Source organism: Microtus oregoni, unplaced genomic scaffold (assembly GCF_018167655.1).
Source record: "Microtus oregoni isolate MIOR12 unplaced genomic scaffold, Mior012 000014F_ref0000157, whole genome shotgun sequence".
Classification (NCBI taxonomy): domain Eukaryota; kingdom Metazoa; phylum Chordata; class Mammalia; order Rodentia; family Cricetidae; genus Microtus; species Microtus oregoni.
Genome location: NW_024543073.1, coordinates 48332538 through 48350507, shown reverse-complemented (window position 1 = coordinate 48350507; position 17970 = coordinate 48332538). Strand labels below are relative to the sequence as shown.

Here is a 17970-nt window from a genome sequence, read left to right as displayed (position 1 = left end):
CACTTTTGATACTGATATTCTTTGCCACAAGTTTCTCCTTGCTCAGAAGTTTCCACAGTAATATGAAAGACCCGCCTTACCTGCTTGTCCCTAAGGCTGATTTTTGTAAATAACATTCTGAAAAATACATTTCAGGTCCCAGGAGATTTTATACCTAGCCCATACATTTCTATTTCAGGCATTAGATCCCTACCAAGCAGCGGCATATTTGAACAACCCATTCATTCAGAAAAATATTTTTTTCATAATGAGGGAAGAACCAAAATATTACAAAGTCTTGATAATGATCTTGACAGTTCCTGTTTTCCTCCTCAACTCACAGCCCAACAGTCACCATCTAGCTGTCCCAGAAGGCACTATGAACGAGGTGAGGGACAGTCACTCTGAAGCAACAGTCAGACTCCTCACGTTTGTTATGAAGATTAATTGCATTTCTGCGGGAGTCACTGAAGTAATCAACCTTAGGTCCAGTTGATCGGAAGAATGTAAGAACAGCTAGGTAACAGTGTGCATTGCAAGAACACACAGAGGAGAAGATCACCTTTTCTCTCTAGTAGCATCTAACACAAGTATGTCTGCAAGGCAGCGTGAAGCAGTGAGCTGTCACATGTATCCGACTGGTTAGTTCTGAGCAAGGATAAACTCCACAGGAAGACACAAGCAACCAAGTCTTCGGCTTCAGCCCACTAGAGGACTAGGCCAAATGAATCAAGAAGACCTGACTATTCCAAGTCTAATATGACTAAAGGTTGCTGGCACCATAGTTAAAATACTTTAAAATATATGTATATAATCACCAGTCTCCCCAAACATACACAAATTCAGTCTCCTTCCTTTTGTCTAGAAATATTAGAATCTAAAGCACTTAGGTTGTTATGCACGTATAAGCTGTAATATAGCCCACATACTTCCTCTTCCCACCCCACAGGGAACCTCAAGAGATGGTGGGAAGAGATGCAGTGTTGCATGTATCTCTGGGGACTATTAGCATATTAATGAACTGTGTTTCTATTCACACTTCCATCATCAGGAAGGAACAGGTTCTGCTTTAGTTGACAGCGTTTGGTGAATGACAGCGGCTGCATCTCTTATATGTTCAAGTTTCCCACATTTTATTCTACAGCCAGAGTTTCCAGTTCACCCAATAGGCTAACATGAGAACACTGCCAGTCAAAGAAGAAGGTCTTTAAAGGAATCCACAGAATGAGTTTTCACAACAAAGCAAACAGAAAGTATAACGGATGACTAAGCGAGCTGTTTACCTGTGGAGGATTAATAAATGCATGCATTTTAAGTAGACGGGATTGTAGAAGATTAAGACACTTTGGGTGGTTAATACTGTGTTAAGGTTTCAGAGTGAACTATATACCACAGGTTCATGTGTGTGAATACCCTGCTCCAGTTAGGTCCCTAGATCTTGGGGATTGTGGGACATTTTGGACATGTACTTCAGGCATAGACCACTAGAAGTGTAGGAGTAGGCCTTTTGGGATTATAACCCAGTACTACTACTTCAGTTCCCTCTCTCCTCTCTCTCTCTCTCTCTCTCTCTCTCTCTCTCTCTCTCTCTATTGTTCTGCCAAGATATAAAAAGCTGTGTTGTAGATTCCTGCCACCCTGGACAAAGCTGCTCGCCACTATGGCTCTGGTTTCCCTGGTCTGATGGGCAGTATGCCCGAACAGTGAGGAGTACACCTTTCTTCCCTTAAGTTGCTTCCATGAGGTATTTTGCCATTGAGACAACAAAAGTAGCTAAGAAACCTCTGACATTTCTAAAATTTAGCAGCCATAACTCTTGGGGACAAACTTAAATTTCGGAAGCATAATATTCCTAAAACTCTACCCTGCTTACAATCTCCGTCCTTTCTGTTTATACTCGGGCATTGCAGCAGGACTGACTTTAATTATGTGTGTGATGATGTGAAGCCAACTGTTTCTGCTCCCCTTCCTTGTCCTCCATTCACATCCTCAGATCATTAGTTCCCAGTACAGATGCAACATGGCTGCCCACCTTTCATTAGAACCAGCTCCTCTCTCACTCCATGATTTTCCACCCATTTCTTTCTCTCAACTGCCAGAAGTTTGTGGGGACAAGGAAGAAGTTGGGGACTTTGTGCATAACCCATTAGTCCTAATTTACATCCCCCCACAATCTCCATTTTCTTGTGTTGTTCCCCAAATCAAGAAAAGAAAAGCTATATATATATATATATATATATATATATATATATATAACTCCCAAGAAGACAGAAAGGAAAAATGTTCCTAAATTCTTGCATCTGTTTTAGAATACAAACAGTGGAGAAGAGAGGGAGGAAAGATTGTAAGACTTATAATACCAGAAAGTCAGCCGTGAAAGTCTCTCTTAGAGCTGACTGTCTAGAAAAGACCTGAAGGTAGCAATGGTCAGGAAAACATGGAGGTGGGAGATTTTGAAAGGTCTCATGCCTAGATAAAGAACTATAGGCAACTAACAACTTCTGAGAGAAAGAGAATTAGCCTCTCCCAGGAGTGGTCGCCCTAAAGTCAGATTCACATGAACAGCAGTTGAATTAGAATTCTCTTTCAATTAAAAAAAAAAAGTTTTTTGTTTTTTTTTTTTTTTTTAAGAGAAAAGCTACTAAATACAGAAAATGATTTTGTTCATCAGACTTTTATTTGGCTTTTACCTGTTATGGGGAACTATTATGCAAAATGATGACTACAATCATAGTAATTACTAATTGTTCATGTCTCTGCATATGCTGGACCCTAAACAGTTTCCACACATTTACTCATTTTCTCTTTATAACAATGCCTCAGGGAGGAGCAGATATAGAAAACAAGCTCTCTTAAACACAAGGCTGGTAGGTGAAATAAGTCCAGAATCCTAGGCAAGCAACTCTCTTTTTCAGTGACTGCTATGGCTGTTTCTAGCCCCTAAATATGCCTACATTTAATGGGACATTTATTCCATAATTTATAAGAAGTGAATCTTCTTGGTTTGATGTATATAAACATACATAAATCTCTTTAATATATGTTTCCTCTACTAAATAACTTTACCAGTACATGTGAGCTCCTTCTAATACACTGTATAGAGTTATTATGACCAAAGCAAGGCAGAGTGGGGGGGTGGGGTGTACACTTCAACCCTTGAGTGGTTCTTCAAGCCCATTCTCCTCCTTTGGTTTCAACCAGAGCCCTCGTTGGAACTTTCTGGTCGAAGTGCCATCAAAACTCTTCCATGCCTCTTGCTTCATATTTGAGTATTAAAATCCCATCATTCTGCTACCTTAAAAACGCATAGACCTCCATATTATCACAGATACTTGAAGGGGAAGGTCAGCTTCCCTTTCTCGGTATTCACCAGCAGCATCAGGACCTGGTCAGGAATTATAAGTCACATCATCATGGACTGTATCAGGACACCTAAATGCCTAACCAAGACAGAGGACTCATTCAACAAGAAAATCAAACTGGATAGGAATCTTGGAGTATCTAGGACGAAAGGCTGTTGAGACTTTGCAAGTCCTTGGTGTAAAAGAGCTGAGTAAGACTCAGTTGAGAGTTTCCACAACCTCTTACATTGATGTCTTACAACATCAGGAAAAAAATAGTTTCTCTAGACGCAGTATAAGAAGACAAATAGTGCGAGTGGAATACCGTCAGATTTCAGTTTTTGGCAGTTACAATATCTTAATAAATGGACTATTATTTAATCTGTTCCTTCACCCAAATTATCGTCCGATCAGCTTAAAATTGCAGCAAATATCTAAGCCAAGAGATCAAATCAGCCTTCTTAGGAAAGAGAGATAGGTCTGTTCAGCAAGTCTTTGTCCCTAGCTAATTGCCATGCTGGGAACAAGCCAAATGAGTTTGAACAACACACAGTAAAGTACAGCCACAAGACAAATATAAGTGCAGTCCAAACAGCCCTGTTTAAAAATTCTGGTAGCGTCCAAAGTCCAACAGCTTGGCAAAGTCTAAAACCCACCCTCTATTCCCAGAGAAAGAAGTTCAAATACTTACAGTGTTGTGAGACTTATCCTTGACATCATAGACTGTCAGTTTTATTCTAGTCTCTTCATAGATGGGGTACTCGGAAGGGAATGTGACACCCGTCAAAAACAGTGGGTCTTTTGTTCCCTGAAAGAGCATAAGCAGATAACTTGGATTCAGTAAGGCAGCAACTGTAGCTGGCAGCATGCAGGGACAAATGAGAACACAGAGAGTGTGTCTTTGCCTGCTTTTCTAGGAACAGTTCTGTGAAAAGAGAGATCTGAAGAGCCAAGTGTTGCTTGTGGGCCGTGAGCCCAGGGCCCCACTGTACTGATCGCTACTGAGTAGGTGAACTTGCATTTTTTAAGTGACTAAGGACTTTAAAATAAACCCAGTTTTAAAAGTTGTAATCAGAACCTATCTTTAGTTCAAGTTGCCAGCACATTTGAATATATACATACATACACACACTCACACACACACACACACACACATATATAAAATACTACATATATATTTATTATTGAGACAAATAATCTAAGATACCACCTCACCAAATTGAATGAAGCTGTTTTCTTCAGCCATTGGTAAATGCTATGCTATTTCTTTAAAAATGTTTTTTTCTTACTTTGCTTCAATAGAAAGCTATGCTCTATGAGTGTGTGATTGTTTTTAGATGTTTAATGGTGACCTTTAAGTCCACAAACAAACTTGAAAACTAGTGAGAAGTCGTCTAAACCTGATAGATTGGGGAAAAGCAATTATTGCTTGGAATGTGGTCACCAAGACATTTTAGGGCCTCGGAACCACTGTTAAAAAGCTGGTGCTGATCTATTGGGAGCTCACCAAGGCCATCTGAACTGTGACTGAAAAAGCATGGGATAAAACTGGACTCTCTGAGCATGGCGAACAATGAGGGCTGATGAGAACCCAAGGACAATGGCACGGGGTTTTGAACCTACGTAATGTGCAGGCTTTGTGGGAGCCTAGCCAGTTTGGATGTTCACCTTCCTAGAAATGGACGGAGGGGGGTGGACCTAGGACTTACCACAGGGCAGGGAAATCTGACTGCTCTTTGGGCTGGAGAGGGAGGGGGAGAGGAGTGGGGGGAGGGGGAGAAGGGTGGGAGGAGGGGGAGAAGGGTGGGAGGAGGGGGCGGGAAAGGGGAGGCTGGGAGGAGGAGGAAATTTGTTTTTTTTTCTTTTCTCAATAAAAAAAAAAAGCTGGTCTCTAACAAGGCATTTTACACACACGTGTGGCCAAATATATTTGAAAATGTTTTTAAAAGTCTGTAAGCCAATAGTCTACTAAAACTTCTAAAAGTCTGTGGTACTAGTTTACTCATCTTTTTATTCTTCAAAAGGCAAATGGTTCTCTCTCTCTCTCTCTCTCTCTCTCTCTCTCTCTCTGGTTTTTTGAGACAGGGTTTCTCTGTGTAACTTTGAAGCCTATCCTGGAACTAGCTCTTGTAGACCAAGCTGGCCTCGAACTTACAAAATGGTATTTTCTTGGCCAGACATATTTGGAGACAGGCAGTAAATAAAACAGCTAAGAAAATTATGCATATTCTATATAAAAGTCAACATAATTTACTTTTATAGTTATGATAATAGATTTCAAATTATGTGTGTTTTATCACAGGAGAATAAATGAGGGTAGTAGAACAAAATAATAAAAGCAAAATCAAGTTACTTTGAAATTTGGCAATGTTTAAAAATAACCAAGTTATAATAATAACTGAGGTCTTTTCATTAAGAAAATGACTTTATCTACTTTTAATTGAACTATGAGCTAACCATATATTGTACTGGCTTTAGAACTTAAAGTCTCCAAAGGGCAGATTCAGGCCTGCGTGAAAGAGCAGACGCGGGGTTACACACAGGATTTAGGCCATTCCCAGAATAGAAATGACTCTCCTGCAGTCTGAATCATTAGTTCCATCTACTGCTTCAAAGCAAACGGTGAGCTAAGCCGGTTAAGGCTAGAGCAGACTGCCTACGTTCAGACAGAGAAACTCCACATTCTCAACAGTGGGGTGCACAAGTCAAAGAGAAACAAGAGAAGCTGAAGGAGCTGCAGGGACACTCTCCAGAGCCCCGGATGTTCAGATAAGTATCTGTCACTCACTGATGTCCTGAAATGTTACCATCTAAAGGGTAACTTGTCCGGTCGAATGTGAGCCAGCGCAATAATGAATTTCCCGATACCCGGTGAATGTCGCATTAGCAACAGTAAATGTAAATAGGAAATCTCTCATCCCATGAGTAACATTTACACATTTTGCCCGGAAACATTATAGCTAATCAAGTTAATCACCTTCCTTTCTTTGGAAAACACTGTGCTTTGAAAGACACATAGTAGAGAATACAAAGTTTTCACTACTGGGCTGGAAAAACTGTAAAGAGCAAAATCCCCTTCACCTGTTTTTAAACTCTGTTCGTTAAACTTTTTCCATCACTAAATATGTTCATTCTCCTTAAAATCAATATAGACAGTAGATCATATACATAGACACACAAATAGTCAGGCAAGTATCCTGTTCTCTTGGAATTCACAGTGGAAAGTTTTCGGTGGAAGAAAGCTAAAACCTTTCAAAGGAAAGTCAAATTCTTTCCCATCTGTTTATTCTGCATGTGCTTCAAAACCTCAGATCTGTGCTCCTTAATGACAGACGAAAGCAACAGCAGGACCAGAGACCACAGGCTAACTTATGTCAGCTGTTCAGAGGGGCGGGAGAGAGGCAGGGATGGGGGGAGGAGGGAGCGGCATGCACGATGCACAGGGACAACAGCGGGCGCAGCGAGAGGGAGAGAGACGATAGGCGAGAGAAACCCGTGCCAGGCTCACCTCCACAATCTCCGTGCTGGAGTACCTCGTCAGGGTCTGCTCCACCGGATGGATGACTGAGATCTGCACTACTGTGTTCAGTTTCCGATCACAGACGGGAGCCACAAGATCCTTGCACGCTGGCAACAGTAGAAAAAGAAAGAAAGAAAAACACCTCACTCGATCTCTTAGGGCAAACTTCTGTCCAGAGCTGAAACAAACTTTGCCTACTCGCCGAAGGAAATCTCCTGGACCTCAGCTGGCTTTACAGAGGAAGTCTCTTGGAAGTACCTTACAGAAATAGGAAGTCACGTGCTGCCAAGCTGAATTGAGAGTTCATTTCCACTGACCACATCTGCAGCACATGCAAGTCTCGAGTGCTTGGAGATCCCAGATCCAGCGTGTGAATATGTCGGCACACAGCTCCGGGTCTGCGGGACTCTGACTAGCCATTAACCCCTGGGCTTTCATTCACACTCCTGCATCTTGTAGTGAATGTGGGCCACAGCCAGGAAACTAAGATGTTTCTTGTTGACTCTGGCTGGGTTAAGACGAATGTCTGAATGCACTCTTCACGTTCCTCCCCTACCTGTGTTAGAACTGGCCTCCTCCAGTCCTCCACCCTGCGGAAACAGGAAGAGTGATTACCCTACCAGACAGCTCAAGCACAAGAGGAAGCAGGCAGGGGTTAAAGTGCCCTCTGTCTGGAATTCAGTCCTGTCCTGGGAGAAAGCAGCTCCGATAAGGACTGGGTAATTGCTGCCCAGGGGCCACACATTCTAAGAACTTTTCTCTGACACAGTTGGGTCTGGTTGCAGCTCCAGCACTATGCCATATTTACTGGAGTATTTTCTCCTCTCACACAGCAGTCTCTAGTTTTGCAAAAGGAAAAAGAATTAGAGGGATTGGTTTTAATTCCTTTTCTTAATACGTCTGGTATTGCTCTCCTATCTTCTCTCTGCTCTGATTTTGTAATAGTGAATTTTCTTGGATTTTTTTAAAATTTCTACTTCTTGAAATCAACCACTAAGTGTGATCAAAAAATACCTCACTCAGCAGAGATGGGTAAAATTGCTGGCCTGCCTGCCACAGTCTGCAGCTACTGCTAGGGTAAAAAAGACGCAGCCCTGTGAGTAATACATGGTAATATCCAGGGCTCCAGACTGTCCCCAACCCACTCAGTGACCAAGAAGACAGGCAGAGGAGAAGGGTGTGTTTACACTCTGCAATGGTACCTCTGCAATTTGCAGGGCCACTAGGACAAAGGTAACACAGCTTAAATTTGAAACTTGAAAGCGAAGCAATTTATAGATGCAATTATCACCTCCCAACGGCTAGCAGAGCTCCTTATTTATAGAAACAGAAGGAGACAGAAAACACAGGCGCTTTGAAAGGAAACCAGCCTGGTTTAAGTCCAGTTCTGATAACCAAGCAATGCTGGGGGGCTATGCAAGTTCTTCACTTCTTGCCAAACTAGGGGTCTTTTTATTCCTGCCTAGCATTTTGCTGTTATATTGTCCTTACTGAAACCACACGGCTTAAGCAAAACAGAAACCCTAAATGAAAGCACGAGTGGAACAAACAGCCACAGCTTACTTCGCCTGCACAATTTTTGAGGCACTCTGCTCATCGCCGAACCTTCAGAGTGCATCAAAAGTCCTTGTCTCTGTTTCTCTCTTTAGCATATCAACATGATCTCTTGCAAAGTGGATCTGCCAATGGAAGTCCTGCTGTTACTATCATTTATTGCTTACTCCAATAAATCTACTCTTAAGAAACAAACAAACAAACAAAAACCCTACCTACAAATGATTTCTATATATCAATATATCTCTGGGAAATTTCTTGCACTGGAAGGTTTCGTGCAATTGTTCTTTGGTGGTCATTCTCGTCATTTCCTTTACTTGCCTTTTGAGTGTGTTTCATTGAATTGGTCCTTTTGGCTTTCTGCTCACTGTGAACATCTACTGAATCTGACAAGTATCTTGTCTTTGGGGTTTAAAGCTAAGGGCTTTGAGTTTCAAAAGCACACATCTCACCCACTCTCTGGTGACGGCTTCACCCCTGCCTTCTGAGCTCTTGACACCTTTGATCAAAATAAGTCACACCTCTTCTGAGTTCTTATCGGCTGTGGCTGTGGTTCTTCCCAGAAGCGAGCAGCTATTCTGTGGTTCAGCAGAGGGCCTCTTGGCTGCACTTCCCGTAAGAACAGACAGCACATAAAATGAAGGTTTTGTGCAGCTCTCCCAATGCCCCAAGAATGAGCTCGGAAGAGCACTCACAACACCACCATTTGTATCAGCTACTGTCTATGTTCAAAGCCAGGCACAGAGAACAACAGCAACAATAGTTATGATGGAGACTGTGCTCTCATCTCTCTTCTGCTTGAACAACAGCCCACGCCATTTACTGTTTCTTAATGCTAAGTCAGTGAGAGACAGAGAGAGATCCCAAGATCCAACAGAATTCCTAAAATGTAGCCTTGGATTTCCTGTTTTCTAGTTCTGTGACACAGAGTAAATAAATCACAAACTCTGCCACTCAACTGCCTCACCTGTCAGGGTGGAAAGAACATGGGCCTCTTATGATAAACTTCTACATGCAAGACTCATGCTTACAAATAGCATTATATTAATATTTAACAGTATTTGATGTCATTGCTACTTAAATAAACTTTATTGGTATAGTTCTACTTAGATCACTCTGTAAAAACTGTTGCCAGATCTATATCTCTTTATAAGTGCCAGTCTATGACAGACCACATATCAAAAAGTGGAACAGATAAGCATGAATCTATGTCTCCTGCAACTGCCCCTGGAGGGCTTGTGAAGGCTAAGTTAGTGCTTACTCCATGGAGATGCTACTCATTTGACCATTATGAAATCTAAACTGCATGGGATTTTTCAGTAGTCAATAAAGATTTATGATGGGTTGAATGAGAATGGTCCCCCATAGGCTCACATATCTGAATACCTGGTCCTTAGTTGCTGGAACTGCTTGGGAAGGATTAAGAGGTGTGGCCTTGTTGGAGGACATGTGTCACTGGAGCTGGGATTTGAGGCTTCAAAAGATTTGTGTGATTCCCAAGGCTCTCTCTCTGCCCCTGTTTGTGGATTGAGATGAGAGCTCTCAGCTACTCGTATGTTCCACCATCATAGATGCTAACTGAAGTAGCAGCCAAATGAAACTCTTTTTCTATATATTGTCCTGGTTGTGACTTCTTCTCACAGCAATACAAAGTGACTAAGACAAGAACCCTGAAAATGAGCTCACAGAAGCCGAGATTGTGCCGCCCCTCTTCCACAGCAGACTTCTTCCCCTGGCTCTACTTCCCAGGAGCTCTACTCCAGAGTACCCTGGATAAGCAGCCTTCCTCAGTGTTTCCCACCAGAGGACTGCGACATCTGCGCATCTTTGCTTCTGTTTTATTTAAGAATTCTTACTGCATATCCCCCCAAAACTCCATGAGTGTTCAATGGTGGCTGGAGAAGAAAGAGAGCATTTCCTAGTGGTGTAGCCACTGGTAAGGTGGCTCTGTCCTTATAAGTGACACCTTGCTGGCAAGAAATTTTAATTAAACAACTAGGCCTTCAAAATAAACACATAAATGACATGAACATAGAAGGGAAATGGTTGGGAAGAGTGGGAATAAGGCAGTCATAGAGAGTAATGGGTGATGAATACTATCAAAATACATATATGAAAATATGTAAAAATTCATAATTAGGCATAATTAATTTATGCTAATGAAATGGGAAAAATACTTATTAAATGGTTGATTAAAAATAATTCTGCTTTAACTAAATGGTATTAGTAAGTGATGCATTCCTCAGTGGCTTTTTAACTTTTGTGTCTGCCTTTTTACTAATTTTCTTTGGACATAGCCATTGAAAAGCATTTCCCAAGATCAAGAGCTTAAAATACTTATATTGAAAAGTTGGGATGAAAATGTGCTCATCCCATTGACTGGCTGTTTTCCCCTAAAAAAACAGAAAGGAGGGAAATGGAGTAACTGACAGAAATTATAATTTTTGGTTTTCATAGAAAAATATGAACTAGTTATAAATGATTCTTTTTCTGATGACTTTACATAGCGTCTTGCAACAGGAGGGTTCCCTTTGTTCTTCCAATGATGTTGAGCCAAGTGGCTGTAAAACTTAACCCGGCTCAGGCTTGTACAGGGGCCAGGCAGCTCTTCTCTTGCAGATGGAAATGCAGTGATGACGATAAAGGGGACCTGTGTGTCTTGGGAGGAGGCACAGGAGCCACCAGAAGGACATGAAACGGCAGCCAGTGTGGCCGCATTCTGGGATTTGCTCAAGCTCTGAAATCCCAGCCACCCTGTGAGTGAGCACTAGAAAAGCCACAGTACCCACCCACGGCTAACCTCAGCCTGAGGGCTAGAAGCTACCAGTGTCTGTTCCAGATGCTTGCAGCGTGACTTGGACGGCTAGAAAAAAAAAAAAAAAGAATGGCTTCTGCTCTGGTAATTATTCTATTATTTGAGGATCCTGAGGTCAAAGAGAGGGCATTTTGGGGATTGTTCTCAAGTCAAAGACTCCATCATCCACAAAACACTGTCATTATTAAATAGAATCTCAGCTTGTGTTTCAAGCGGCTATCTAAATCATGCCATGTCTATTAGGCCCAAGGAGTCTCTCCATCACTCTAGGCAACTGTAGTTGGAAGCTGAAAACAGTCTCTTGACTCACATCAGAGAATAGCCCAACTGTCCATTCAAGGAGGTCTGAGGCTTACAGTGGATGTTGGGGGTACAGGACTGAGGGAAGACAGATGCCAGCTTTGGGGTACCTGTGTTCGTAGATAGCCCAGACAATCCTCTCCTTCCACCCAAGAACATTTCCCCTGTGGAGCTCGATCCTTTTCTTGCCTTACCAGTATCCATCCAGTGTTACTCACAACTGGCCATGTTTCCCCTCTTTCCCCCCCCCTTTCCCCTAGAAGTGAACAGATGAGGACTGGGGAAGTGGGTGGGGTACCATGACAGCTTTCCAGAGTTCTAAAATTCTCTGATAAGATGAGCCAGAGAAAAATGAGAAGCAGAGGAGACACTGCATAGTATAATAAAGAAATACTTGGATTTTTACTTTGTTGTCAAGACAGGATACCATGTATCCCAGGGTTGCCTTGAACTCTGTGTTTTTGAGGATGGCCTTGAACTTCCAATCCTACAGTCTCTACTTGATTATAATGGGTTAGGACACATGCCAACCCACAGTTTGTATGGTACTGGATAGGGACCCCAGGACTTCATATGTACTGGGATAGTGTGCGTGCTATCAATAAGTTACATCCCTAGCCTAAAGAAGGTTTGTCTTTTTGTTTTTTGTTTGTTTATTTTTTGGATGAAGATAACACTGTGCTTACTAGTTGCATCATGCCTGAAGAACTATGGATTTTTGCAAATGACTCATTCTGTTTGACCCCTGCAAACAACAACGAAGACAAGGTAGATTTTGCATAAAAACCATATAAGGTAATGATGGTAGTTGATATTGATTATCAACTAGACAGGATCTAGAATTGAATAGACAAGTCTCTGGGAATGGCTGTAGGGGATTATGTATATTAGTTTAACTGAGGTAAGAAGAGTCGCCCTAAATGTGTGGCAACTTTCCTTGGAATTGGATCAGAGCTCAGAAAGATTAAAAAGGAGAGAGTGAGCGGATCAGCAGGATTCATCGTTCTGATTCCTGACCGTGGATGCAACACGACCTGGTGTCTCCTGCTACTCCACATGACTCCCTGCCAAGGTGGACAGTACCCGGGAACTAGGACATCAAATAAGCCTTTTCTTATTTAAATTGCTACTGCCAAAATTCTCTGTCATAGTATTAAATCAAATAATAAGATTATGTGTGTGTGTATGAGAGTGTGTGTGTGTGAGAGTCTTCATATGTATGAGTGTGCATGTATGTAAGAGTCTGTGTGAGTCTGTATGTGTGAGTATGTGTGTGAGTATATATCTCTGTGTATGTGAGTGTATATGTGTGTGTCTGTGTATGTGTGAGTGTGTGTGTGAATATCTACATGTGTGTGAGTGTGTATGTGTGGCTATATGTCTATGTGTGAGTGTGTGTTATGTGTGAATATATCGAATGTGAATGTGTGTGGGTATGTGTGAGTGTGTGTGTGTGTGTGTGTGTGTGTGTGTGTGTATGTGTGAAAGGCTGACCTTGTGAGGCCTCAGTCTCCCAAGTGCTCACATTAAGAACTTGCATTACCACACCAGCAAAACCTTGCAATTAAAAACAGTAAAGCAGAACCGAGGGTAGCCGGATGGGAGTGCACCTGTGCACTAACGTAAGTGTAAGGAACTCTGTGCCCTGACTGTTCTTAGGGAAATATGAAGCCTGTGAAGACCAAAAGAGGTCACACCACACAAGACAGGAAGTACTCTAGATCCGATATGTGGCCTTACACCCACAGGGCTTTAGAGAAATAAACATCGCTTTCCAGCTTGTCCCAAATGACAGACACCGTTCTCATCCAAACACCTCTGCAATCAGGATCTGCCTCTTCCCTGAGAACTAAGAGAGACTTTTGCAGCCTGAGGACAGGGTCTTATCTGTAGCTCAGATTCTTAATGTTTGGTTTTGTTTCTCCAGAATACCACTTAGACGGTGTTTCTTCTTGTACTGTAGAAAATTAGATTCTACTGATAAATTGATACACCAGTTTCGCTTGTGTCTGCAGTCCAATAAATCATCGGATTTCATTGCGGGGCTTCACAGTTACCAGTCTACACCAGTGATTACATATAGATTAAGTTAATTTGCATCCTACAGAGAAAGATGTATAGAACACTTCAGAGTCTAATAGACCCTCTCCCTAATTGCTTCTCCAGGGTATTAGGCTTTCTTATTTTCAGTTGCCTCTGACTGGTGTTTGTTTTCCCCCTTCTTTCCCTCAGGAACTTTAAGAAACAATTCCATGAAGCCTGGGATGCCCATCCTTATACTACAGACCTCCCGAGTAGATTTATTGGGCAATGCTGCCTAGTTCCCTGACTAGATACTTAGGAACACAACTGGGTGAAGGAAAGGAGTACTATGTACAGTGTTCCTGCCTGGTACCCAAGCCCCCCCACACACAAGGAGAGCTCCATGGGCAGCTGGGCATCCTCTGTAAGATGATCTTAGAGCTGCTTCCTAGAAGAACGTAACTGTTACGGTATTGAGCTGATCTATAGCCATTGGTATAGCTCTCCTCCACGTCCATTCTCTGCCCCCTGAAATTTGGAGCTGTCTTTAATTTATTTATTGTTTTTTTCAATCCTCTGTCTCTTTGCTCCTTCTAGGTTTTTTTTTTTAATGAAAATGTCTGCTTTCTGTAACTTTTCTCATAGATTTTATTGCTTTCTGTTTTCTTCTCTAATATCTCAAATTACACTTTAACACATGTTCCTCTCATCATCCTGAAAGACACGGTCACAGGAACCGCTGCTTGAGTGTTCATAAAATCTGAGACGCACAGGGTCAAGGACAAACGACATTGTCTCCTCTCAGTTTACTAACCTTGTTTGAAACCTCTGTAGACATAATAAAAAATGTTAATTTCTCCTTAAGTGTTGTGTGGGAGATTTTAATTAACATACACTTCCCTAAAGAGACTATAACCATGTATAACTGCCAACACAACCCAGAGTTATTGGAAAAATAAGATTAAATGTATAAATGTGGGCATGTAGAGGAAACACTTGAAGCCTTAGAAAGTTTTCTTCATTTCTATACATTTTTATTTTCCCTTTCTAGTCACCAGCTTAAAATAAAATTTAAAAAATCTGATTTCCGAAGTTCAAAGTCACTATATTTCTCCCAGGAAAGGTAACATCCACATTCATGTGACTTGGACTAAGAAGAGATAGCAAAGGAATGGATGGAGGGTACCCTAATGCCGGAGTTCCTAAGGCAAACTGGGGCAGCACTGTGAGTGTGAGCTTCTAAATCGCCACCAGCTAGATTCTACGACTGTTGTCCTCTAAGGTGATATGTAAATCATGCCAAGACTGTGGGACCAGCGATGTTAATTCTGGAACATGGACTCTGGTCAGCTCTGTGATCAGACCCAGGGCGACAGTGTGTGACCCGCTCAGTCTCACTGCTCCATCAAGTCCAAATGCATTTTTTGGGAGGAAGGGGGAGTCAGTGGATATCTGTAGACTACGACGTGAAGTTCAAGAATGAAGACTCTCTTTTTCACTTTACCAATAAGTCAGTGTTGACTAGAGAGACGGTCCAGCGGTTAAGAGCACAAGCTGTTATTCCAGAGGTCCTGAGTTCAAATCCCAGCAACCAATAAGTCAGTGCTCAGAGTCACAGTCAATTGTCCATACAGCTGACTCGTCTGCCCACCCAGTGGAGGATCAGCTTCGAATGGGAATTTCAAGATTCTACACTCTTGAGAGTCGGCCTCGGATAACGTTTGGGGAAAGCACGAGGCTAATGCTGTTGGGAAGAAACAGATGATAGAATTCTCGGGGAATCAAGGTGATGGTTTACAGGCAGGAATTGCCAACTGGCTTCAGAAGGCTGGCTTTGCAGTTCTTGCCGCACTGAAACTTGAGCCCACTGCTCCTAAATTCCACTCCAGGCAATTCTCTTACACATAAAACTGATTTCTTTCTTCTAAAAGGCTACGTTAGGGTTGGAAAATATGCCTTGAAATAAAATGTTTTACTTTGTCATGTACGGAACAATATAAAACTAAGTCACCACAATTTATATGTGTCTCTGTGTGTGTTAAGTGGAAACATGTCCATCAGAGGAGAAAAGGTGGCCAAGAAGCTGGAACTCACATCTTTACTTAGGGAACATTATAGAGACTAAAATCCACTCCATAGCCAATGCCAGATCAAAAGGCGTCATTGGGCAGTCTGGGGAAAGGAAAAGAAAATGTAACTCTGCCTGGAACAATGGTGCTCTCTGAAAACACACTTGGATTATCTGGGCTGGGGAGCGAGAAATGCCAGCTGTAAGGCAGACAGCTAATTTGCATATAAAAAGAACATTTTTTTTTTCACCAAATCACTCTTGTCAGTACCAGAAGACTTCCATTCTTGAACTCAAGCCCTGTTCCCTCAGCTTCTCTGGTGTCAATCCTTAGAAAATCTTTTTTGTCTTGTTTTCATGAATATTCCCGAGGTGGCTCAGATTCCATCGTCAAGCAATTGGATCATAAACAAGTCTGTGCTTGAGTCTCTTTGGATTTTGATATCTCACACCAACATGCCACAAACCGTCAACTGGCCTGGCATCGCCTGGTAGTGCACACAGGCATGGCTCTGTCTGAGCGTGCTCCCAGCCCACATTCCACTTCAGAAAGACAGCCAGTGCGTGCTGCTTGCTGCTGTTCTTTTTAGCAGGAACATATGTGCTGTTTCAGAAGGCAGGAGAAAGTTATTCCAAGGAGGAAAGCCGGGTTCCGCTGAATACTAAGAGGAATATTGACATCCCATTAAAGGAATCTGTAGAACTAAAATAGAATCACTGGTCTCCAAGCACAAGGATTGACCTCAGTCCCTAAAACGTACTTAAATAGATGGCTGTGGTTCTTTCTGTGCTTGTAATCCTACTGCTGGGAAGGTAGACAAAGGCAGATCCCTGGGGTTTGCTAGCAAGCAAGCCTAGACAACTTGGTGAGCGCCACAATAGTGAGACCTTGTCTCTAAAACTAAGGTGGAAGGCACCTGAGGCATAATACCCAGAGTTGACCCCTGAGTCGCAAATACATACATACATACATACATACATGCATACATGCATGCATAGATGCATACATAAATACATACATAGAGATATAGAGGAGGAGGGAAGGGAGGAAGGGAGAGAAACAGAGAGAGACTCTCACTTTCTTTTCTCCAAGAGTAACATTTTTTTCCAAAACAGTTGCCATTGGCATAGGAGCAGACAAAATTCCTACCACGCATAAGGCTACTTAATGAGTTCAGCAAGGTCCATGGTTACTGGGCTCTACCTTGCCCTAAAAGACGAGGCTAATGTAGTTGGTGGAGAGAGGCGGTACCAACAAGGGTCTCAGGACACTGGGGGTGTTGGCTGCCAGAAGGGATGGCTAAGGGCAGGGTGCACAAAGTTGCTAAATTCTAACTGAATCTACACCCTGGTTGTTGTGTAGGAGTCTGGGGAGGAGGACCTGAGATGATGTCTTGAGGGAACAGCAGCTACCAGGGTCTCTGAGGTCCACTTGTCTGGGCAGGAAGAAACAAAGGGAACAGCCACTTCCTGGCTGATTTCTCATCCAGCACACTGAGTCATGCGTGTGCTTCCAACACACACCGAAGAACGCCATCTCCGGATGCGTTTTCTCAATGCAAGTTGCTTTAAAAGGGTTCTAAGGACAAATTGTGCCCAGGACTTGCTTTTTAGAGAGTGGTGCTTAAATTAAAGTAATTTTTTTCCTGTGAATATATTGGGTTCAATACTTATATGTGTGAAATCAATAGTTTTAATATCTGGGAATCGTGATGTAATCCCCACAGGTAGAGGCAGAGACCGGAAGATCATGAGTTTGAGGTCATTCCCAAGTCTATAGCTAGTCCGAATTTAGCAAGCATTATGAGAGGCATTGTCTCAAACAAAACAGAATCAACAAACTCGGGTTGTGTGTGTGTGTGTGTGACTGCTAAATTGTTTTCAGCCTATTGATAAATATCTCACAAGTAAAATTAAAACATAAAATAAAATTAACCATGTAAAATGTAGATTAAAAACTAAGGGTAAAAAGAAATAGAAAAACTAGATGTTTCTAAGGGATGATTAATCTCTCATTTCATGTGCCCTTGTTTTGGCCTTTCTTTATTGAACAAATTGTGAATCTCTTGAAGGGATCCTGCTTTTGCTCACGTCTTCAAGGATATGTGAGGTTTTGTGCTAACAACCAAAAAGAAGTATCTCAATACAAGTTTTAGCTAAGACCACACTGAGGGTTAAGTTCTCTGAGGTAAGATGTTGCCTCACAGGCACTAGAAAGCACAACCAGGTCAGTTACAGCTCCTGCTGACTTGTGACCCATGGAATTGTCACATTACGTGGAATGTGGAGGTCAGACAGCAATGCTGGGGAAGCTGGGGGCAGAGAGTATGTGTTGGCTTGAAACAACTACTTCAACAGTCTATGGGAAAAA

General features: G+C 42.2%; 1 protein-coding gene across 5 annotated transcripts in view; it reads right to left on the bottom strand.

The window, feature by feature from the left end:
- Positions 1–17970, bottom strand: part of Inpp4b (inositol polyphosphate-4-phosphatase type II B) — a 766439-nt gene that overhangs the window by 324291 nt on the left and 424178 nt on the right. For all 5 annotated transcript variants that reach the window (XM_041663514.1, XM_041663517.1, XM_041663511.1 and 2 more), the window contains exons 7-8: positions 6829–6947; positions 4012–4128 (exon numbers count right to left, since the gene is read on the bottom strand). In XM_041663514.1, coding sequence (XP_041519448.1) covers positions 4012–4128; positions 6829–6947 — 236 coding nt within the window. The remainder of the gene's footprint in view (positions 1–4011; positions 4129–6828; positions 6948–17970) is intronic.